At 37.5% G+C, this 26238-nt stretch overlaps 1 protein-coding gene across 6 annotated transcripts in view; it reads left to right on the forward strand.

Moving 5' to 3' along the window:
* The window catches only part of LOC150095243 (solute carrier family 2, facilitated glucose transporter member 10-like), a 208886-nt gene that overhangs the window by 89090 nt on the left and 93558 nt on the right, over positions 1 to 26238 (forward strand). For all 6 annotated transcript variants that reach the window (XM_090409703.1, XM_090409705.1, XM_090409702.1 and 3 more), the window contains exons 5-6: positions 152 to 342; positions 21149 to 21252. In XM_090409703.1, coding sequence (XP_090265829.1) covers positions 152 to 342; positions 21149 to 21252 — 295 coding nt within the window. The remainder of the gene's footprint in view (positions 1 to 151; positions 343 to 21148; positions 21253 to 26238) is intronic.

A 26238-nucleotide genomic window follows, 5' to 3' on the forward strand; every position in this document is an offset into this window, starting at 1 on the left:
CCTCGTGTGTGAGAGAGAAATTTTTTTAGGAAATCTCTTCCACTAGTATGAAGTTTAAATTATTTTTTGTTAGTTTCTAAATGGATGCTAAAGTCTATAAATTAAATTTCATTATGGAATTTATTATACAGTAGTATATTTTAATTTTTAGGAACTCTTGTAGACTGGTGGGGAAGAAAAGCAGCGATTATGGTAACTAGTCTCTTGTTTATTGCTGGAGCTTTGCTCCTGTGCCTCAGTGCCAATCTTGCCATGCTTGTTATTGGTCGTTTAGTTGTAGGATTTGCAGTATCTCTATCAGTTACAACAGAATGTACATACATCTCAGAAATATCTCCACCAGTAAGTGCCTACTTTGAGGTTATATTGGAACACTTTAAATAAATGAAAACAAAAAAAAACAATGTTTTCTATATATGTTGTCACCCTTGTTATTTAGCATTGTTTTTTTTTTGTGTGTTTATTAGTGTAAATTGAATTTTGATTTTATATATGTGTGTGTGTGTGTGTGTGTGTGTGTATGTGTGTGTGTGTGTGTGTTTATAAAGGGTATATATTCAGGGTGTGCAATGCACACCCACAGAATAGGAATTTCACCGATATTATATTTTTGTATTTATTCCTGTTAAAGACTTTCCTAATTGTTTGCTGGCTTCTCATGATTAGTAAAATTAAACACAATATACTAATGCTCATGAAGAGGAGACATTTCGATGCATAAACATTGTGTCACATTCGTGTTATAGCCCTAGTGTGCTGTAACAAATACGGACGCCTTAGAGCCCTTTAAACAGATGTGCAGCATGTCAAATTCTGGGTGTTCCAGTAGTTTTAAACAGTTCAGAAGGTGAGGCAGGGTTTGCACTGAGACAATAGTGCCCAGAAGTTGTTAGTGGCTGTGATTGGTTATTGTGTGAAGTAATTCAATTGAGCATTGTCATTTCTTATGAGTTGCTGTTTTCATCTGTTTTGCATGCATGAAGCGTGAACTGACATGTTTATGTTAACTGAACCAGTATAGACAAGTTTTTAATATATATTTATAATTTTCTATAAACAATTTATAACTTTTTTTCCCCATAAATGTCCCATTTTCTGCCAGAACTTTCGCAGATTGTATAATTATAGTTGAAGGAGGTTGGAACTCCTTCTACTCACTTTCTTAGTGAATAGTATTATAAGGAGAGAAACCTCCATAATCCTTTTTCTTCTGCAATTTCTCTTTTATTCCTTTTGTCATCCATTTGACTCTAAATTGCTTTATCATCTTCACTCAAGATATACAATTTGTCAATGTTGTCAGCAGTTTTTTTCTTAATTATCTCCCATGTACTATTGACCCCCTCTTTCTTCAAATTCTTTGGTTTTCTAAGTCTATGATAGTTGCCTGCTTTATAATTAAACAAATTCAAATACTTCTACATACCTGTTCATCCTCCAAGTCAAAACTACATGGTCACTCTCACCAATGGGAAACCAATGGGAAATTTGCCATTTCAGTCACAATCAGATTATCAGATGCTATGAGCAAATCCAAAACTCTTGATCCTTGTATTCCCTCCATCACATGCTACCTAAGACAGTTCTCCCTCCAGAAATCCAAAAATTCAGTTTTTTTGGATTTCTAATTAGAGAATTAATTTTCCTAAACATCTCCTACTCATCACCATCTGTATTCTCTGGTCCGTAGCAATATTACACTAAATATCTTGTCGTATTCAAGAGTAGAAGGTGGGTGGGTGTGTGGGGGGGAACCAGAAGCCATCCCTAGAAGTTATGTAAGAGTGTGGTGAAGCGGTGGGGGAGTGTGAAGAGTAGATTTTTTACATGGAGAAATTGTCAGTCAATGGAATGCATTACCAGAATGTGTTGTTAATGCAAGGAGTGTTGAGGACTTTAAGATTCTATATGTTAAATATAGAATCTTAAAGTTAAATAAAGAATCTTATATGTTGTCAGTTTAATGACTCATCCCATGATGAGTCTGCTGACTCCATGGAGGGTGCAGTAATAATAAAAATAGTATAAACATCTATCTCACACCATATACTCTCAAACCCATTAGTGTTATAATATTCTTGTTCTTAAGTCTTTTTTATGAAAGACTACGGGAGGCATACGGTGCTCGTTGCTAGAATGGAAGGAGGTGACCTGCCTTCATCATCTGTACAGAAGTTAGAGGAAAAGAGTGATGCTAGGTCAACTTTATCTTTGCTGTATCAGTGTTGTCATCTGGATAAGAAAGCAGGGTGGAATCACAGGTGAACAGAATTTGTGTCTGATGGCTTTTGCAAGGGACCAGAAGGCATGGCTTGCATTTGGACAAGAGGCGTGTTTTCTCCTATTAGTCTTGAATAAAGTTGGAATTGGAATTGCCGATAATTCTTTTACATCGATTGCATGCATCAACATAGGCTGGTATGAAGCTGGGGATTCTTGATACAAGCCATCTGCAGTAAGCTGAGTTTTTTTCCTTCAAAAGCTGAATGCTTTCATGCATCTTCTGTTAAACCAGGGCTTGGAAAATGAATGGGAATTTTGAGTGGAATGCCACCAATTACAGAAATCATGCTTCATGGATGATTTCTGTCATTTGCTCAGTGCAGATATCTAAGTCAGAAGTGCAGAAGCAGTAGTCATGATGTGGAAAGGAAAAGTAGTAGCTCTGGAGATCATCCCATTCCGTATACCTTTTGTAGTGTCAAAGGGCACAAAGTTGGGTGTGTTCAAAGGAGTGACATTCTGGGAGACTGGAAACTTGCACAAGTTTGTGGTCTGGATTATTGAGAGGAGAGGTGACCTCTACAGTTTATTTGGAAGAAGACCTAGTTAAAAAGGGGGCGGGTGAATAAGAAAGTCAAGGGGATTATCGGGAATTCAGATAAGTAGATTTGTATGATTTGTATTAGATCATTGCTTATAGCAAAGACTTCTGCATCAAAACTGCTTGATCAGTAGTGTTGGAGAAGAAGAGTCAGTTGGAGTTGTGGACATTCAGGTCACCTACGACTGTTTAGATAGCTAGATTGAAGATGGTAAATCTTCACGGAGAGGTAGGGTAAGAGGAGGTCCAAGTGGTTTCCAGTGTTTGGAGACCAGTAAATACTACAGATGATGTTTTTAATTGGAGCAAGGAAACCTTGAGCCATAGGGGGTCAAAAGCAGATGATTCTAAATTTGGCATTCTCTAAATCATCAAAACTGAATTTTATTTAGTTATTTGGAGATAAATACTAATTTCCAGAACAAAGAGTAGGTAAACAGTACCTTTTGAAGCCCTATGCCACCTTATCATTAGCTACACATTTTGTGGATAGTTACATTCAATATCATACAATATATATGAAGTCAAAAAGAAAACTGGCAGTCTGTTTGTGAGACAGATCATCAAATGGGAGCTTACTTAATCATCTTCGGGTATTTTGAGCATAATACACCAAAAGAGTTAAGATTTCATTACTAGTTTCTGATCCAGTTTTTTTTGTTATTTGTCAGGTGTCTGATTTGATTCTTAATTTCAACCTTATAAAGTCCTTTTAACTGGCTTAATTTTTTTTTCTTCAATGCTAGACATAATCAAATGCTCTGGAAAAGTCAAGAACAATGGTATGTTTCTTTCGGTTGCACTTATTCAGTGGTGGGTGATTTGGTTAAGATCTGCTATGATCTAGTTGTGGAAGCTATACTGGCAGCCATTAATTAACTGATGGGCCTCTGGATAGTGAAGAAGTTGATTGTTTATAATGATTTTCTTTATTTTGGAGATAGGTGGGGTAGTAGGTCAGTAATTTGATAGTGGACTTCCATTTTTCCTTTTTTGGAATAGGTTGGATGTATGCTTCCTTCCATGCATTGGGATGAGTATAAAAAAAAAAGTGTAGTGATGATATTGGTTAGGTGTTAGTTCTGGAGCACAAGTATTGAGTGCAGCTGTGGTGGACTATCATGATTAGAAGATTTTTGATTATCTAGGTTATTTAACATTTTCTGATGACTTTTTTTTGCCAAAAGATTTGCCTTAGTCATATGTAGAGGAAAAGAATGATGCCAGGAGGTCAGCTTTGCCTTTAGATTCTGTAAAGCACCATCTGGATGAGAGGGAAGGGCAAAAGCACAGGTGAGAAACGTCCAGTGGCCTTTAGAAGGGATGAGTAAGCATGACTGCCATTTGGATAGGAGGTAGGTTTCTGCTGTTAGTCCTTTCAAAGTGAGATTCAGATTTGCTGGCACTCTTGTTACAAGCCACCTGCGATATACTGAGTTTTTTTTTTACTGCATTGATTCATCTTTTGTTAAGCACTGACTTGGAAAGTGGTGGGAATTTTGAACGAGAGTGAGTTAAGACTTTCCTTTTCTTTAAATTTTGCCTCCTCTTTTCCCTCCTCCTGTTTTGCCCTTCTACACTTTTTTCTTTTCTTCTCCTCTTTTATTGAGGCCTTCTATATTCTTCTTATGCTCTAATTATTGTAATTATTTTTTGCAATTATAATTCCTCTTTCCCCCATAATATTTCAGTTTTTGAATTTTTATGGATAGAATTCACATTTAAAAAAAAAAAAAATGGTTATCTTTGTCGAGTTGAGTGCTTCCACAGCATACTTTCATTGTGGCAGCACTTTAGTTGGGAAGTTCATATTATAACATGCAAACCAGACAGGGAATACCTGCAATTTGCAGACAGTATGCTTGCCTCATAGTTGTATTTTCTTTGGCATAATCTATTATCCAAGCTGCTTCATTTATAAGCTGTAACAGTTGTTTGCTGTAGTTAATTTTTTTTCTACCTATTACGTAGAAGTGACACTGATCAGCAAGAAGTTTGTAATTAGAAATTGCAAAATTAGCATCAAAATAGTCTCCAGAGCTCAGTTGACAATGACAATGTCTCCTGGTTTGACAAGCCCTGAGTTCAAAATCCATTTAAGATGTGAAGATTCTTTGCACAATAAAGCATTACAGAAAGCAGACAGGAGAAATTTGTTTGCATTTGTTTGTTTTTACCCTGTCTGTGTTTTTCATCTTATAACATTAAGATTCATCTTATAACATTTTACCCTGTCTGTTACTTACCTATGAACAAACCATTGAACTTAACTCATTAAGACAAAATGATCATACAAAACAGATTCTCTGTATTTTAGAACCTAGAATTAAAATATTGAACTTCCTTCCCCCCCTCCTCCAATATGTTAGATGTTTTTGTTGTGTGCATGCCAAACTACAAGAATTGACTATTATTATTATTATTATTACACCTTCCATGGAGTTGACAGACTCATCGTGGGAAGTTCATTCAACTGACAACATATTTAACATATAGAATCTTAAAGTCCTTAACACTCCTTGCATTAACAAAACATTCTGGTAATGCATTCCATTTGCTGACAATTCTCCATGTAAAAAATCTACTCCTCACACCCTCCTTCACCACACTTTTACATAACTTTCAGAAATGACCTCTGGTTCTTCTCCTTTCACCGTCTACTCTTTTTTATAATCCCCTCTGAATTAATCTGATAAAATCCTCTCCCTCCTCTCACTAACTTAAACGTCTCTGTCATATCACCTCTCTTCCTCCTATCCACCAAACTCTGCAATCCACATCTCTTCAACCTCTCTCTAGCCAGCATTCCCAACTCCTGATATTTTCTTAGTCACTTGTCTCTAGACCCTCTCCATTGTCTCCACATCACATTGAAAACAAGGTGACCAGTTCTGAGCGCGATAGGCCAACTGTGGTCTGACCACTTCCTTATCCTTGCATATTAGAGTACTTCTTATCATAGCAGCACTACAATGTGCAACCTTTGCAACCCTAGCAATATGCCCTCTAAACTTCAGTTTACTGCCAACCATCACTTCCAAATCTTTAATCTCATCCACTTTCTGCAGTACAGCATCATCAATATAGTACACAGCCTTATATTTCTGCACTCCAAAATTCCACACCTTGCACTTATTAATATTAAAACTACAACCCCACTCTTTTGTCCAAGTAAAAAGTCTATTTAAATCTTACTGAAGGGATTCGGCATCATCAGTGCTACTTATAATTCTTCACAATTTTGCATCATCAGTAAATAACTGAAGATCCACAGTCAGCCCACATGATATATCATTTACAAACAAGTTAAACAGCAGGGGCCCAAGAACAGAACCCTGGGGCACACCACTGGTTACTTTCTTTTTTGAGACGCTGCTCCATGATACACAACCTACTGGTATCTTTCAGAGAGCCAATCTCTGATCCATCTAACCAATATACTGCTATTCCCATCCTCTGCAGCTTGTACACCAATTTATGTGGTAATCTATCAAATGTGCTTTTGCAAAGTCTAAGAATATAACTGTATATCATTCTCTCTTATCTAACACACTTGTCACCTTATCATAACATGCAAGTAAATTACTGAAACAGGATCTACCCATTACAAATTCATGCTGACCTTCATAAAGAATGCCATGTCCATCAACCTAATTCTGTATTCTATTCCTTATCAATCTCTCCAACACCTTGACCACAACTGCAGTTATACAGACTGCCTATAGTTGGAGACTTCTGTCTTAGAACCATGCTTGTGGAGTGATACTATTTTGCCCTCTTTCCACTCCTTAGGAACCCTACCCACTGCAAGATGGATACATCTTCTTGTAGTTCTACCATCTACTTAAGAATATATGGTGATATGTCATCCATTCCTACAGCCTTATTCACATCTAACCCAACCAACATCTGATACACCTCTGTTTCTTTCACTTCCAATTCTCCTAATACTTGCCTCTCTTCTATATATTGTACCAGATAATTTATACAGTATGATATACACTGATAAAGTTCTTGTTCAATAATTCCACTATATCTTTTGCAGCTGTTAGTCTGCTGCCATGACTATCCACCAATGTTAGTCTGCCATAATTATTCTTCCTCTTGCTTGCCATGTAGTGGAAAAATTCCCTCGAATTAACCTTGGCCTGACCAGCCAATCTCCTCTCATACTGCACCTTTTCATTCTTTACTATGCTTGTCACTTTCCTAGCCTGCACATTATACTCTTCATGGATCTGATCACCACTAACTGTCTTGTACCTCCTCCATAACATTTTATTTTCCAGCACAGCTTGCTTGATTTCGCTGTTCATCCATTTCACTCCCACCCTATTTACTCGCTTAACCTTCAGTATGCAGTCGTACATTGCCTTTGTCAGATACTGCCTTATGAGTTTCCATGCATTTTCAACATCTTTTCTACTCAGCTCATCTACCCAATGTACTGATTCTGACTACAGATCTTCCTATAATCACCTGCTTTATACTTCCACATGTATCCATTTTTGGCAGTGACCTTTTCTTGTTTCATCACTTCCCAAACAAGTACCTCATGATCACTCTCACCAACTGGCAGCAGTGTCAACACCTCATTAACAACAAATTCCTACTATACATAATAGCTATCACCAAATCCAAAACATAAAGCTTTTAGTTGCTTCTATCACATGCTGCTTAAGATACATATCTCTCAGAAATTCCACAAACTCGCTCTCCTTGTTCCCATACACTATCTCCTCCTTCCAGTCTATATTCCTGTAATTAAAGTCTCCCATCAGGGTCATCTTCTTTTTACATGCCCAACTAATTTGCCTAAACATTTCACAATCAGTATTCTCTGCATTCCACTATAACAGCATCCTATCAGATATACTAGCCTGTTTATTTCAACTTTGCACCACACAGATTCAAAATCTGTGTATGCACCATCAGCTTCCACACTTTGCAGACACAATTCCTCTGCAATCATTAACAGCACCCTCCCCCTCTTTTCACATCTCTATCCTTCCGGAAAATTATATATCCCTCTAATTCTATTCCCGACATCACATCCTCCTCAGACAACCAAGTTTCACTTATTCCAATTACTTTTGGGCATACCATCTCAATTAATGCCACAAACTCAGCTCTCTTGTTTTGAATACTCCTTACATTTGTGCTTAAACATAACAATCACTGTTTGAGGCCATCCTACCAGCACCAACATTCTCTATCCTAGCTGCTCTACTACACCTCTCTCTTTGGTTTGACCACTTCCATTTCCCTGATCCTGACTGTGATTTCTATTCTTACCTGTCTCATCCTCACCTTTATGCATTCCATCACCTTGTGCTGCTGCAACCACATCTTCAACCTCATTTAAAATCATTTATCAATGAAACTGAAATAGGTGAGGATGGATATCCATGATATTGTCGATGTGCTCCTTCAGATGGTGACCGAATTCCTACTATACATAATAGCTAAGGAACTTTTGAAACTGATAATCGCCATATAGTGCCTTATAATCCGGTTTTATTACGAACCTTTAATGCACACATAAATGTTGAAATTTGCAGTTTCATGAAATCCATCAAATATGTATGCAAGTATGTTAACAAGGGCTTAGACCAAGCTATGTTTTGTTTACAAAATGAATGTAGTAAAATAGATTTATACCAAACTGGGTGATACATCAGTATGTCTGCAGCCATTTGGCAGATTTTATCTTTTGATATTCATGAGCACCATCCATAGTTCATCTCAAAAATGGTCAAAGAATATACTTCATGGAAAGTAATGCACTCAGAATAGTGGAGCCAGGAATATATGGACGACGGCTAACAGGATTTGTACAGGCCATAGTGTATGTGGAGACTTACTTTCAAAGTGGGGTAAGATACCAAATCCCCACTATCCCTGTGGAACCGAGATCCAAACCATTCACCAAATAGTACAGGAATGTGAGCTAAGGGCATATCCAGGTGACTTTAAGGATATCTTTGACCTATCCCCAGAAGCAATCAATTGGATTAAAAACCTAAATGTTAAAATATGATTAATCTTCTGTCTGATGCTTGTCAAAAATTTTGTTTGTATCTGCCTGAATGTAGATGTTTTACTTTTTATTTATATTATCACTATCTGTGAAACAGGATAGAACAAATCAACAGATTGTACATCAGGAGGAAGATGAATATGCTGGGATGATGGAGTGCTGAGATACCATCGCATTGAGGAGACAGTATCTCAGCACTTATAATGGAATAGATTTCATTACTTTTATCATACATTTTATCTTCAGGCCAAATCAATATTCAAGCTTGTGGCAATCCCCCTTTAGCCATTCTGCTGAATACGTATACCATCTCCATGCTCCAAAAATCTTGTGCTTTGTGATGAGATTCATCAATTTCTTCAGCTTTCCATGAAAAACATTTGTAATGATGATGTTGTGTCTGTCATAAGTCTTATTACCGGGTAGCAAACTTTCCAAAATATTTGGCCAATTACTTGCACATAAAGGTAATGAAAAGGTCAGTGCTAATATAGACCATTGCATCCCAAGTCTTTTCTTTGAAATAACAGAGATTTCCCACGAAAGAAGGCAATATTTGTATTTGGCCAGTGTTTAAAGCATTTTTATCAGTGCACAATGTATTGTAGAGATGTATATAATTTTCTGTGTGAAGTTTACTTTGGTTTAAACGAGCGTATTTGAGATGCTTGGACTCAATTTAGCATATGTCAATCCAGTATTGATTGATGAGTATATCATTGGATTCATTTGTGGTAAATCAATGCAATATCCATCCTCTCCTCTGCAAAATAAAAGTGGATATTGGAGTGCATCATAGACTCTATGCATCTTGCATATCCGTTTCAGTCTGTCCTCATCACCATGTAAGATTATGTCTCTGCAATTAAATTCTTGCCCAGTAATGACAATCACTACTTCATTAGTTGTGGGTGCATTGAATTTGTCTGCGTGATATCCTGTCGATATGGCCAGTCTTACTTCTTGCACATTGTTATTAGCATTCTCTATAGCTGATTTTAAAGTTTGTATATATATATATATATATATATATATATTATGCTGATGCAACATTCCTTGTAAATCAAATACAGTTTCTGAGTTCAACGCTGTGATCTGTTACAGCAGAAAGCTACTTGTTTATGTAGGTTTAAAATGAAATAAATTATTTGTAAAAATTTATGATAATTTGGTTTGACTGGCAACAAACTTCCAGCCAAATGGTACACTTGACCTTGCACTTTGAAAGTAGGCAGGAACCCCATGAACCCGAAATGCAGAATTGTAAACTTGAATAGTTTCAATAAATTGATGAGATTTCAATGAATTGATTTAGTTTCACCTTTCCATTCAAACAACACATTCTGGGAGATTCGTGTCTGTATTTACAGGGTGTTCGGGATAAATTTGACATATTTATAATTAATTATATTTTTCCGTAAGTTACATGTATTAACACACACTTCTCTTCATTTAAAAGTTTGGACCCTTCTTCATTCATATACAAGATGTCAGAAAGGATGGATAGCTGGAACCCACCTGAATCATGGAAGAGAATAACTTGTATCATGATGATTCGTGCCCGCCATCAAAATAAGGATATTACGACTGCTGCCCAATGCTCCCTGAATACAGTAAAAACAATCAGGCATGAACTAGAGACTTGCAATGGTGACTACGAGGATGTAGCAAGAAGAAAGATCCCTAGCAGACGATCTGATTGCGTTCGTACAGCAGAATTCCTCGCAAATCTGCAGGAACAGGTGTTGAAGAACCCTGGCATTGGAATTCGGGCTTTGTTCGTGGAGTTGCTAACTGTAGTCAAGCCCTGGATAACAAGGGTAGCCAATGGTAGGCCGTATGTATGGCAGCAGGATTCGGCCCCTTGCCACACCTCTGGGAAAAGTCAAAAATGGTTGTCTGAAAATTTCTACGACTTCACCAGTCCAAATGTTTGGCCTCCAAACTCCCCAGACCTTAACCCCATGGATTATTTTGTATGGGGCGCAGTTGAAAAAGACACCAATCGCACTTCCAGTAATACAAAAGCCCAGTTAATGGATAAAATTAAAACAGTTTTTGCGGCCCTTCCCAGGGAGACTGTAGCATCAGCTTGTTCGAGGTTCCGAAGCAGAATTGAAGCTGTGATCGATGCTAATGGTGGTTATTTTGAGTAAATCTTGTTGATAGTATTGTAATTAACTCTGCCTGTAATGTTTTTTTGTCAATTCATTAAATTTAATAGATACAAAGAAGATTTTCTTTTTCCTTACGAAACTGTCAAATTTATCCCGAACACCCTGTAAGTGCTTTACACTGCTGACATACTACAATCATAGTACTGATCACAACTGTTGAATCAGTGGAATAGCTTATATTACAATTGTAAGAAAAAAGCAGACCATTCTGTATTATTCCAGAAAACTTCAGTAATTTCACTCTGTCTATTTAGTCTCATATGCCTTGCCACAGGAGTCAAGTGACTTATAGAACTTGTTCTTCGTCGTGGCATATTGGGAAAAAAAAAAAAGCCTCCTAATAAGTTTTTATATAATTTTATTTTATATAAATAAAATACCTACTAAAAATATAATAATAAAAACTGCTAATAAACACTGATATTAATATAATAATAATAATAATAATAATAACGCAAACTAGTGGCCAGATATTGTTAAACTGCAGAACAGTAAAGCAAGCTATTCACTGCACATATTATTATTATTATTATTATTATTATTATTCAGGCCTCCAAGGAGTCAAAAGACTCATCGAGGGAGGTCCTTTCTAAGACATAAAGTCTGTCAAGACTCATCGAGGGGAAGTCCCCCCCCTGAGAAACACAAAGTTTATCATACCACTCCTTAAACCCACTGACCGTTCTCACTCCCACCACTCCATCAGGCAATGCATTCCACGGCTCAACCACCCTCCACACAAAGAAACCACTCCTTACCCTCTTGCTCACAGTTTCCTTTCGTAACTTCCAGGGATGGCCTCTTGTCATCACTCCTTCCTGCTGATCAACCAAGCGAAAGAACTCCCCAGTGTCAACCCTGTAACCACCTCTCAACAGTTTAAAAGTCTCAATCATATCACCTCTCCTTCTTCTATCCACCAAACTCTGCAGTCCACATTCTCTCAGCCGATCCTCATAACTATCCTTGTACAGTCCTGAAACCATCTTTGTCATCCGTCTTTGTATCCTTTCCACGGTTAATTTATCCCCTTCAAATCCTGGGGACCAAATCTGAGAACAATAGTCCAAGTGTGGTCTGATCAGAGACTTATACAACGGAATGATAACCCTCTTATCTCTGCAGGTCAGTGTCCTTCTCATAATAGCAGCAATCCTCTGTGTTACCTTCACCACCTTTGCAATATGTCCCCTAAACTTCAGGTTTCTATCAATCATCAACCCCAGATCTCTTGTCTCCCCTACTTCCTCCAGTATAACTCCTCCCATAGAGTATGCAGCATCCCATCGATGTTTCCCAAACCTCAAGACCTTACATTTTGCTGCATTAAACTGACACCCCCATTCATTTGCCCATCTATCTAGCTTATTTAAATCCTCTTGCAGGGCTACCACATCTGCACTATTACTAATAATCCTTCCAAGCTTCGCATCATCCGCAAACAACTGAATATCCCCCTGCAATCCACTGGCTATGTCATTGATATAAAGGTTAAACAATATAGGTCCTAGTACTGAGCCCTGTGGGACCCCACTTGTAACCCTCTGCCTCCTGGAAACTGCTCCACCATACACAACTCTCTGATACCTATCAGACAGCCAATCCTGAATCCAGTTGACCAATCTGACATCCAGACCCATGTGCTGCAACTTAAATATCAGCTTATCATGTGGCACCCTGTCAAATGCCTTCGCCAAGTCTAAGAAAATTGCAGTATATGCCTTTCCCTCATCTAATGCTCTTGTAACTTTATTATAAAAGGCTAGCATATTGCTAAAACAAGAGCGTCCTTTCACAAATCCATGTTGATTCTCACAGATAACATTACCCTCATCTGCCCAATGCTGTACACGGTCCCTCACTACTTTCTCCAAGATCTTAACAACTACTGATGACACACAGACTGGCCTATAATTAGACACTTCCAGTCTGTTACCACCCTTATGCAATGGCACTATCTTACCTTCCTTCCATTCCCTGGGCACCTTTGCCAAAGCCAGACTTTCATTGAAAAGCCACGTTAAAGGTATTGTCAATTCCCTAGCACATTCTCTCAAAACTCGTGGCGAAATACCATCCAGTCCCACAGCTTTACTGACATCCAGAGTACTCAGTATCTGAAACACACTCTCCTCCTGTACCTCCAGACCTCGTACCAGTCCTATCCCTCTAGCATTAAAACTGACTCCTCTAGGATGAAATACTCCAATAAAGTGTTCATTGAACAATTCCACTATGTCCTCTGCATCAGTCACTCTATTCCCATTTTTATCCCACAATATCATTCTTCCACAGTCATTTCTCCTCCTACTGGCCACATAGCTAAAAAATTCCCTAGGATTTTCTTTGGATCTTAGGGCCAATCTCCTCTCATATTCCAGTTTCGCTTTCCTTACCACACGAGTCACTCTTCTGGCCTGTGTCTTATATTCCTCATGCATCTCTTCACCTGTCTCCTTATATCTCTTCCATAGCCTCTTTTTCACATGCAATTCCTGTTTAATATTGTTTGTCATCCACTTTACTCCAAATTGCGCCCTCTTCTTCACTCGTGGTATACAACTTACCATTGCTGATAACAAATATTCTTTCACAATTTCCCACGCACTGGTGATATCCCGGCCTTCCAATTCCTCCCTCCATGAAACTTCCCGAAGTTGACGTCTAAGACTATTATAATCACCTGCCTTATAATTCCACATAAGTTCCCGTCTCTTTGATACTCCTGCATGTCTATTCATTTTCCAAGTCAAAACCATATGGTCACTCTCTCCAACTGGTGGGAGAGACGTCAACTCAGTTATTATCAACTCTTCTGATGCTATAACCAAATCCAAAATTTTTGAACCTCTTGTTCCCTCTGTTACATGTTGCCTAAGACATTTGTCCCTCAAGAATTCTAGAAATTCCATTCCCCTATTGTTACATGCATCTTCCTCTCTCCAATTTATACTACTGAAGTTAAAATCTCCCATAACAATCATTCTTCTTGCACTTGCCAAACTTAGCTGTCTAAACATCTCCTGGTCCCCATCCTCTGTGCTCCTGGGTCTGTAGCAACACCCCACTAAATATCCTGTCTTGCCTACCTCTACCTCACACCATACGCTCTCAAAATCATTTGTCTCACTACCTTCCAAATTCTCCACTCTTAGAGGACATAGGTCATCACTTATCATAAGCAGCACCCCACCACCACGCTTTCCCCTCCTATCCTGGCGAAAAATGCTATACCCAGTGACTTCTATTCCTGTTTTTATATCCCCTTCTGTCAACCACGTCTCAGTGATCGCAATAATTTTTGGCCAGGCTGATGCTATCTGCGCCACCAATTCCTCTCCCTTATTCCGGATACTCCTGGCATTAGTATACAGCATATAAATGCCATTGTTTCTATACCCAGCATTATCCCTTCTAGACTCCACTGGGCTCAGTCTTACCTGACATTGTCTCCCTTCTCCCAAGTATCCATTCCCACAAGAGGCCACCCCTGCTATCATCCTCCCTGGGACACACTGACTCGTTCAGAACAGCAATCTCTCCAGATGCCTACGTCCTTCCTCATTCAAATGCAAACGGTCTCTCGCAAACAACTCCTCTCTTTCCTCAAACGCACTCCAAGCATCCACATATACCAGTCCTCTCTTGTCACACATTCTCGCTATTATGCCATTCAATATCACCGCTCTTCTGCTCAGCTCATCATTATCATACCTAGGCAACACGCACACTATTTTTCCTCTCTCTGTCTTCTTCCGTACAGTCTCAAGCAAAAATCTCATATCTCTCGCTGCCCGACTTACATTACCACTCAAGTCATTCGTTCCTACCATCACAATCATCTCATCCACCCTTTCACTTCTCTTAATTGCCATAGCCACCCTTTCTATTGTTCCTCCTGGCAAACACTCCTCACGCATCCTATCCTGAACACCACGGATCATTGAGTCACCATACATTATACCTCTTACCATTCCATCGCTCCTATTGTTTCCATTCTCTCCTCTTCTTTCATTCCCATACCTCTCTCTTCTACTGTTTCCATTCTCTCCTCTTCTAGCACTCCCATACATCTCTCTCATTCCTTCTCTCCTACTGTTTCCATTTTCTCCACTTCTAGCACTTCCATATCCCTCTCTCATTCTGTCTCTCCTACTACTGTTTCCATCCGCTCGTCTTCTAGCATTCCCATACCTCTCTCTCATTCCATCTCTCCTACCGTTTCCATTCTCTCCTCTTCTAGCACTTCCATATCTCTCTCTCATTCCGTCTCTCCTACTGTTTTCATCCTCTCGTCTGCTAGCATTACCATACCTCTCTCTCATTCCTTCTCTTCTACTGTTTCCAATCTCTCCTCTTCTAGCACCCCCCATACCTCTCACTCATACTCCTTAAATTCTCTCTCTCTCCTACTCTGATTCGCCTTGCATTCATCTCTTCCATTCTCCTAATCTTATCTTTCATACTTCTGCTCTCATTCACTAGACATTCCACCTCCTCTTTCAACTCATCTATCTCTCGCTGCAGGTCAGTCACTCTTAATCTAAATTCACTCTCCCAAACAAAACCATCTCCTAAACTTCCACAGTCACTCACACCTTCCACACTATCAACCATTATTTTCTCATTCTCTCCTATCATACTACTCGTCTTCCTACATTCATTCTCCGTTCCTGGAGCAACAAAGTCGGATATCGATATATCTAATGTAGTTATTTCCTCCAACTGCCTGAATTTTGCGCACATACGCTCTCCACTCTCTTTAACAAACCACATATGTAATTCCTTAGAAGCATACATGCCGCAAGTACTGCATGCCACAAAGTCCCTTATGATATTGCTAATAATCGAGTTCTTAAATGGCGGAGGACTTGGCGTTACGTCACTTGCGACTGCTGCTGAATCCACCATCATTCCTTACTGCCGAGTAGCGTAATCCTTAATAATTATTCAATTAATAAATAAGAGGGGAAAAAAGTACAAACATCAGAACATTTAAGTACTAATATAATTAAATAAAATGAAATATAACTAAATACAAAGTAACTTAGCTTCGTTTTGTCTTCCACCGTTACGCGTTCGATTCTGACGGTACCAACATATATTATATCGCGACAGCAACTAACTTCCGAAAAACAACCACTGAAGTACACTCGTATTCAGAGAAACAATTCAGCACTCAAAAACGTATAAAAACGGGAAAAAAAACGGACTATTCACCGATTAAAAATCACTTTCTTCTGCACAGCTCAAATTCACCGCCACGTGCTACGGCGACGCTAGCGCCACTCTTTTTTATTATAGTTAATAAAACGTTTTCTCATATATGCAAGTAGAGTATAATATATTTCGAATGGTTTCATAGTTAAAATAAGTTACTGGTTTTAGAATAATGTAAGTTAGTTAATGCATTTATGTGTAACCAATGGCCGTAGCCATACTAGTTACTAGAAAAGTAATTAGCTCAAACCATCACTGAGAGTCCAGGGACCACATCTATGAGGGCTACCTTACCAGTTATAATGATGTACATGTTGATATATTAATACCTAATTGAATGAAACAATTTGTAAATCAATACCTTAATTGGTATGATTTATGAGTTATAATGATCTCTTATACTATACGTTTAAAGTAATTGTCAACGTTGTTTAATCCCATGAGGTAGTCTCTCAATTTTTTTTTGAATGCATATTCTGAGGTTATAGATTTCATTTCATTTGGAAGTTTATCATAGCTGCTTGTCACTATGTTCTCGAATGATTTATGAAAAATTTCTTTGTTAGCCTTGGGCACTACCAGCATGTTTCGACCACGGCGCAATCCATAATATGAGGACTCAGTATGAGGGTACACCATACTGATTACTTAATCCTTCATCTATACTATGAACAGGATTCTTCTGACTCATGCCAGCTCTTGCGTTAAGCCACGGTTTCTTGCCTGAGCAGGGTGAGCCTCTTCTCTCCATATATTAGCCGATTCATACCTACTAGTATGAATCGGCTACTTCATTTGCTTGAATAGTTTGTCATGTCTTAACACACTATAATTTTTTGCATATTGTAAATCACATGTAGAAGATAGACATATGCTGTGTAGAGTTTTTTGTAAATCTCATCGAGATCTACATTTTTGTCACACATAGTATGCACCTATTTTTTATGGTTCAGCCAGTACATTTAGTTGAATATGTGAAAAGTGGGTCGTGGAAGGAGGTAAAAAAATTAATCACTGATCCATAATCTGGAGGTGTACATCAATGAAAATGCACATATACCATCTTATCTTTGGTGAAGACATCAAATTTAGTCAATTTGTTCTCGAGTTATAAGCGAACATCGAAAATGGACTTTGCTATATATATATATTATAGAGAAAAAATAAGAAGAGAGGGTAACTTCTTAAGTGAAATTCTCATAAAAAATGGATATAATGCAAAAATTATTAAGTGACACTACCAAAGAGTCCGAGGACTCAGTATGAGGGTACACCATACTGATTACTTAATCCTTCATCTACACACTTCATCACTATCATAACATCATCTACTACCTATTAACTTCATGTGTTCTCTGGCCTGTTTACCAAAGTAGTTATTGAAATCTTATGAAAGACCTGGGAGAAACCTCCAATGCTCAAGAAGATCACAACTACACCATTAACATCATTCTTCAGTGTATATAAAAAATATAAGAGATAAATTAGCCTTCAGTCCATTTTTTGTCTTCTTCAAATTTATCATAAGATCCAGTTTAACAACATCAAACTTCTTTCTTAAACAGTACAACCTAAAAGTGGCATTCACACCTTTGAATAAAGTATCCTATATATTATGATTACCAAAACTATTACATCCATTGTTTTTTTTTTTTAAAAAAACATGTTTACAAAATTATCTATTCCTGTGGTCTTTCCTTAGGTTGGAGAGATAGGCGACTAAGGAGAAAGAGCATTTTAAGGACATTCAAAAAAGAAAAGCTTGCAAATCAGCTGTGACTGTAAAAACATAAATTAGAGATAAGAGATAAATATCATAATGCAGAGTTCATCATTAGCTTCCTTAAATTTAAAGAAGCCTCAGAGTTGATCAGATGTCACACAAGAAGCAAGGTCTCATAAACAACATTGAAGTAGGTTCTGGCTCATATTTAAACCAGTTCAACAACAACATACCCATAATAAAGGCTTAGTTAGCATTAGCATCTATTTAACATTTTTTTACCTTATGAGATGTACTTTGTTCTGGTTTTGTTTAATTCAGTTATTCCATAATGTGTGAGTAACTAGTAGAAAACAGATGAAATTCTATCAGGTGGTAATATTGTTAATTTGATTATTTATGAATAACTACAGAAGTCTCCAGATGATACCTTCTTGAATTGGTGTTTTGATAATCATACTGTTATGTACTAAAATCTAGGCCCATTTTTTTTATAAGATCCAGTTTAACAGCATTAATGGCTGGAATCTTTCAGGGAGTCATTGACTGTGCACCAATATCTGTCTGTCTACCTTAACAGTCTTACCACCCCATCTTTTGTTCATCTTGATTAGCAGCATTTGAGCATTACACTTATGCTTTAAATATTTTAGATACATGCATGATGTCAATATCAATCATAGGGTTAAGTCCACAAAGTTGCTTTGAAGTTATTGTGTTTGACTATCAGCTTTTAGGATTATCTTAAGACTATAAGATTAGTGTATGGTTGCTCAAACCTATATATAAATTCTCAGGAGATGGTACTGTTTCAAGCTCTTTATGAAGCCTCATTTCTTATTTCTTCAAAGACCTGACATATTTTTCATGCCACCGACATTTTCTCATTACTGTACCTACTTTGATATTTAGAGAATTCCCCGGTCTTTTCTATATACTCAAAGTACACTGGTGTCAAAAAGCTAAGAACAAACAACATTTTTAACTACATATGAAAAATTTTGATACAGACAAATGTGGACATAAATTTATTGCCTGCATACTAATAAATTATATTACACAAAAAATGTGTTATAAATTTCAAATAAATAAAATTGCAATATGATTTTGGCAAAAGTTATAAATTTCCTAATGTGGTTAAGGAATTAAGGTACAGTGCTTAGAGAAAACTATGTGGAAAGACATTTCAGTATGGAATATGTCTGCATTGCAGCCTGCACTGCAATGCAGCTCTTACAACATTGTACCATGCTTAGCACCAAGTGATTCAGGAGTTCTTGAGGCAAATTGGCCACTCCTCCTCCTCCTTCAGAGTAAGGATAAGGCCTTGTTTGTTTTCTGGGGTGAAATTTTGATCAGTAATGTGTCTCCCTATTGTGTTCTAAATGTGTGCTGTGAGATTGAGATCTGGGAGCATGTTGGTCACTTGATTCACTTAATATCCTCAGTCTCCAAAAGTATCTCCACTGCTCATGTATGATGTGGTACGCCATTGTCATCCATAAAAATGAATTCTTCACTTATAGCACCATTTAACAATCAAACATGACTTTGAAGAACTTCATTGCAATATCATTTACCAGTCATAGTCCCTTTTTCCAGCAATTATAGCTCAGTGCATCCATTAAGCATGTCCCCACACCATGATCCTAGCACTGCCATATCTATCCTTTTCAAGAACATTCTTGCAGTGGTAAGCAGTTCATGCCAGATCTAGTGTCATCTAGAATCAAAGGAAAGACTAAAATGACTCTCATCTGTAAAGAGTACTTTTTAGCACATTGGTGTCTTGTCCAATTTTTATGGAAACAACACTACTAAAAATATATCTACAATGAGCTATGGATAAAAGGATGCAGACTACAGGTCTTCGGGCATATAGGCCAACTTGTCACAGATATCTTGCTGCAGTTTGTTGATATATCTGCATACCTGTGCTTGAATGGAGCTGACTTACAAGCTGACCTGCCATGGTGCATTGATTATGTTTTGCTGTTATTAAGCAAAAATCTGTCTTCATGCTTTGTGGTAGAGTGAGGGCGACCTCTTAGCAAATGTCCTGAACACATTCTATTGATTTGAAACACTGTCCAGAGTCTGGATACCATATTATGTGAGATTCCAAACTCTGGCAATATCAGTAATTCTGTGGCCTTCTTCAAGCTTTCCATTAATTCTTCCATTGCATGAAATAATCCAGATGATGTCTTTGAGACATTACAAGACATCCAAGTTTGCAACTTTATTCCTTCATGAAAAGAGCTTCCTTCAAACACAATTCACTGAGTACAGCCTTTTGCCTTTTATACTAATGAGTGCCGCCATGTGACTCCTTTGCTCAATTTGAAAATTTGAATGTGTCCCAACTTTCTTCTCGAAATCACCAGTTATGCAAATTACCACAAGTTGATTCGTTTGAATTTATGGTTATAATCTTCAGAAATATTGTTTGTCTTTAGGTTTTGAACTCCAATATTCAACATAAATGACTTTTTTATTTGTCTTAAGAAGTCCTATAATCCATCCGATTGTCTGCTTTTCACAATATGATGGTCTCCTGCAGAATGGTCCTTAATAGTCTTCTACAGAACTATGCAGAAGCATCTTGCCTTTTGCTGTCATACTTTTGTAGGTTCCAACTTACACATCTATCAGTTGCTGTGCATCCAAAATCTACAGCTTGATTTCTGGAATGATCCGGACTTAAACTGTGAGCCTCCTGAGTATTGTCTCCCTGGCCACTGTATTCTTCAGATGTCTTCTGAATGGTAATTCATGTTATAGTGGATCCTAAATACTCACATTTTCTGAACTCTTATTATTTCCCCATTAAGACACTGGTTTTGTAGATTCTTCTCTAACCAGATAAATGTTTCTTCAGCTTATTCAGTTAATTTGTCAAGAACTAAATAAAACACAATTACATGCTTATTGTTCCTAGCAGCAATCAAGTGTACCATCAACCACTTTTTTTCTTACCATCTGATGTGCTTTAACTCTGTATAAATAGTTTGTTAGAAACACATTTTAAGTTGTATTTGTTTTTCACTATATTGTAGCTGAAATTTGAATTACAAGATTTGCATGAAAGTTACAATATATTTATATAGAAAAGAGCAATATGATTACCAAGAAAAAAAAAGTTTGGGTATTCTTTCTTTCAGAAACATCGAGGCATGTTAGTTTCCCTAAATGAATTTGGAATAACTCTAGGATTCTTAATTGCATATTTGTTCAATTATTGCTTTATCTCCCATGAAGAAGGATGGTAAGTTGAAAAAATAATGAAGGTTAAGAATATCATTCAACAGATGATAATGATGTTTCAAGTTCAGAACGTTTTTTTTTTTCACTTGGTTAGAAAGTAAATTATACTAAACAGAATATATTCTATATTCTATTCCACAGTATGAATGCACTATAAGCCTATAGTAAATTCATACTGTGGGTGGATTAAAGATTTTTATTTTTGTTTCTTTTTTATAAATTTTATATATATTAAGCATATTGCTAGTGCTACAAAGGCTGCACATCGTAGTGCTGCTATGATAAGAAGTACTCTGACATATAAGGATAAGGAAGTGGATATAAGGCACTGGTCAGACTACACTTGGACTATTGTGTTCAGATCTGGTCACCTGGTTTTCAGTATGATGTGGAGACATTGAAGAGGGTCCAAGGCGAGTGACTAAGACAATGTCAGGACTTTGGAATGCTGGAGAGATAGAGGTTAAAGAACTGTGGATTGCAGAGTTTGATGGATAGGAGGAAGAGAGGTGATATGATAGACATTTAAGTTAGTGAGAGGGTTTTATCAGATTAATCCAGAGGGGATTATAAAAAGAATAGAGGGCAGGAAGGGAAAAACCAGAAGTCATTCCTGAAAGTTATGTAAAAGTGTGGTGAAGAGAGGGTGTGAGGAGTAGATTTTTTACATGGAGAATTATTAGTGAATGGAATGCATTACCAGAATGTGTTGTTAATGCAAGGAGTGTTAAGGATTTTAAGATTCTATATGATAAAATGTTGTCAGTTGAATGAACCTCCCACAATGAACGTCCTCTCATGGGGGGGGGGTAATAATAATTTTTTTTTTTTTTTTTTTCATTTATTTTTTACACAGTCCAGAAATCCTGTTCTGGAGAGACCAAATGTGGAACTTTTTCAAGCCACTTCAGGCCTCCACTTGAAATTCATTTCCCATCTAAAGACATTCGCAAACATTAATGCCCATAGTGGGATTTGATCCCACAATCTATTGGTTAGAGAGCAGATATGATAACCAGTCTGTCAACCAGGCCTTTACCAAGTCAACATTTTTATATAATCTACAAAAGGTTGTAAACCTAAAGTACTTTAGTACCATGAGAGTAGGCTAGCGATTTTTTCTCCCTGTTTTAAAACTTATTTTTTTCATAATTCAGAAATCCTGCATAAGAAACTAAATATGAAACTTTTTCAAACCATTTCAGGCCTTCAGTAGGTGGGGTGGTGGTGGTATCACACTAGGTGATGAAATTCATCTCTCATGTAAAGACAATCACAAACATCCATACCATGACAGAATTTGAACCTACAGCCTGTTGATTGGAGGATGACTACATTAACCACTCAGCCAACAATCATCTGTATTTGGCTGGCATTTATCCTGACATATGTACTTAACCTATTCCAAAAAAGAAGATAAGTCTGCTGTTCAGTGACTGACAAATTGCCATCATCTTAATCTGCTCCAGAATAATGAAATAAGTCATAAAAAGTCACCTACTAAAGAAACCACTCGACCAACAATCATCTATATTTGGCTGGCATTTATCCTGACATACGTATTTAACCTATTCCAAAAAAAGAAGATAAGTCTGCTGTTCAGTGACTGACAAATTGCCATCATCTTAATCTGCTCCAGAATAATGAAATAAGTCATAAAAAGTCACCTACTAAAGAGGTGTATCAATTAATCAGTAACTGCTAATGTGCATTCTGCCAATCTAGATCCATGGCTTACCTCTTAGTCTAAGTAATCAAACATTAGACACATGGCATGGAAACGTTTGGAGAAAAGTGCACTCACTCTTGATATTTTCAGAGTTTCTGACTGTGTTAGCATCAAGGCCTATTTAGCAAATTGCATTTCTTTAATCTGCCTACCATCCTTTGTAATTGGATAGCCAGCTTTTGCTCTGGTTGTCCACTTTGAGTCAGTGTGGATGGCATCCTCTCTTTGAGCTTGACCACCAGTGCAGGAGTGCCTCGGACTCTGTTCTGTCACCTACCCTCTTTCTCATATACATAAATGACTTACCCTCAATCACTACTAATTATATCTGCAGCTTTTGCAGATCATAGTACATTCCATTCATTCTACTCTTTTGACAAACCATGTAGTACTCGGACATCCAAAGATTTATAATCATCTGAAACCAGTGCCTTAAACACTGATCTCCATACTATCTTCCAATAGGACAAGAATAACTTGATCATTTTCAGTGCTATGAAACTGCAGTTTTACCCTTTCTCTCACAAAAAGGATTTCAGCTCAACTTCCCTCACTCTTAGTAATACACAAATCACCAGATGAGATTACATCACTCCCACCCATCCTTTCGTTGCAATGATGTTTACTTTTAGCCACTCCTGGCATAAACACAACACATCAGTAGCTTTCTTATCCTCTAAAAAAAAAAAAATCATTCTTTTCCACTCAAGATACTGTTTTCCATATGTCCAACCACTCACACTGTATAAATCCCAAATTCAACTCATCCATAGAATACTGTTTACTTGTTTGATGTAGTTTTTGGTGTGCACCCAAAACCTCATTAAAAATATTCAATGCTGTCCAGAGGAGATTAATTCAGCTAATAGATGATTCCTCTTTCACAGATCCACTATTTCAGCTTTGTGTCTCTTCTACAGGTAATTCCATTGTCACTGCTCCAGTGAACTGGCAACCATCGTTCATCCACTTTCGGCTTCTCATCTTCATTTATTCCATCCTCCTCTGTTCTTGGTAACAGCCTTCTTCATAAAGTGTTTCCTAATAGCAGCCTCTAGCTCTTCAATAAAAATGTCAATATATTTCTTCTTTTTCACCTTACCTGCATTCTGCATGCAGCACTGATGTGCTATGAGTGCTGCTGTCTCTTGTGTAAGGGATTAAAAAAAAAAAAAAACAGGTTGCAAGTTTGCAGATGAAGTATTTTCATGAACTAAGCTGCTTGCATATAGAAGCTGTTGACTTCACATCACTTGCCTCATTCTGTAACACAGCATATTTCTTTGTATGAGTATATTGCCATGTATTATGAGAAGGTCATTTACCCAAACCAATTTTGACTTTTATTGTAGTCTCATCAGAGTGGGTGCTAGACCAGAGGAAATAGTTCCTGAGTGAATGTATAAATTGTATATTTTCCATATACAAGTAGCCAAATGGTGTATCACCATATTATTAAAATACTCTGGATCAGAGTATAATAAATTTAGTTTAATCCTTTATCCAAGTGTGAGCAAACAAAGTTTGCACCTGAAAATATCTTCAGGACTGGGGTAAAGTAGTACAACACTGGACAACTCGTAGCAAAGGTGGACCAAGCTAACATCACTCCTATCTATAAGTATCTCCCATAATGCAAAACATATCTCCTTGCAGATATGTATAATGTTATGCATTAAGGCCACTACCCAGACTAGTTTCAACCTTTATTTAGGTTTCTTCAGTGGGAGCCAGGCCCAGAAGTGGAGATACCAGGCAGAAGCAATGGCGAGGTCATCTTTACCTATAGGAGTTGGCAAAAGGTGTGCCACCTTTTTATTAAATTACTCTGGATTTAGAGAAAGATGTTGAAAGTTTATTTTTCACTTGGTTAGACTATAATAAATTTAGTTTAATCCTTTATCCAAGTGTGAACAAACAAGTTGAAAATTTATTTATCACTAGGTTAGACTATAATAGATTTAGTTTAATCCTTTATCCCAGTGAGAGCAAACACAGTTTGCGCCTGAAAATATCTTCAGGACTAAATATAGTGTTGTACTATCTTATCCAGTAAGTAGTGCAACACCAAGGCAACTCGTGGCAAAGGTGGAGCAAGCTACCAGGCACTTCTAACCCAGTATCTCCCATAATGCAAAACACATTTCCTATGTGGATATGTATACTGTTATATACTGTTATGCATTAAAGGGATTGGCCATCTACCCAGACTGGTTTCGACCTTTATTGAGGTCTCTTCAGTGGGAGCCAGGCCCAGAGCTGGAGATACCAGGCAGAAGCAGTAGCAAGTCATCTGTGCCTATGGGAGTTGCCAAAAGGTTTATCACCTTTTTTAAAAATTACTCTGGATTTAGAGAAAGATGTTGAAAATTTATTTATCACTAGGTTAGACTATAATAGATTTAGTTTAATCCTTTATCCCAGTGAGAGCAAACACAGATTTTCAACATCTTTCTCTAAATCCAGAGTAATTTTTAAAAAAGGTGATAAACCTTTCGGCAACTCCCATAGGCACAGATGACTTGCTACTGCTTCTGCCTGGTATCTCCAGCTCTGGGCCTGGCTCCCACTGAAGAGACCTCAATAAAGGTCGAAACTAGTCTGGGTAGATGGCCAATCCCTTTAATGCATAACAGTATACATATCCACATAGGAAATGTGTTTTGCATTATGGGAGATACTGGGTTAGAAGTGCCTGGTAGCTTGCTCCACCTTTGCCACGAGTTGCCTTGGTGTTGCACTACTTACTGGATAAGATAGTACAACACTATATTTAGTCCTGAAGATATTTTCAGGCGCAAACTGTGTTTGCTCTCACTGGGATAAAGGATTAAACTAAATCTATTATTATTGTGAACAAACAAAGTTTGTGCCTGAAAATATCTTCAGGACTAGGGTAAGGTAGCACTTCTGGGCCTAGCTCCCACTGGAGAGACCTCAATAAAGGTTGAAACTAGTCTGGGTAGTGTCCAATCCCTTAATGCATAACATTATACATATCTGCAAGGAGATGTGTTTTGCATTATGGGAGATACTTAGATAGGAGTGATGTTAACTTGCTCCACCTTTGCAACGAGTTGCCTGGTGTTGTACTACCTTACCCCAGTCCTGAAGATACTTTCAGGCGCAAACTTTGTTTGCTCACACTTGGATAAAGGATTAAACTAAATTTATTATGGTCTAACCAAGTGAAAAATAAACTTTTAAACTCTGGATCAGAGAGCTTTTTTTTTTTTTTTTTTTTTTTTTTTTTGCCTG

The sequence above is a fragment of the Typopeltis vanoorti genome, chromosome 20, assembly GCF_054136105.1.
Source record: "Typopeltis vanoorti isolate ZY-2024b chromosome 20, IOZ_Tvanoo_1.0, whole genome shotgun sequence".
NCBI lineage: Eukaryota > Metazoa > Arthropoda > Arachnida > Uropygi > Thelyphonidae > Typopeltis > Typopeltis vanoorti.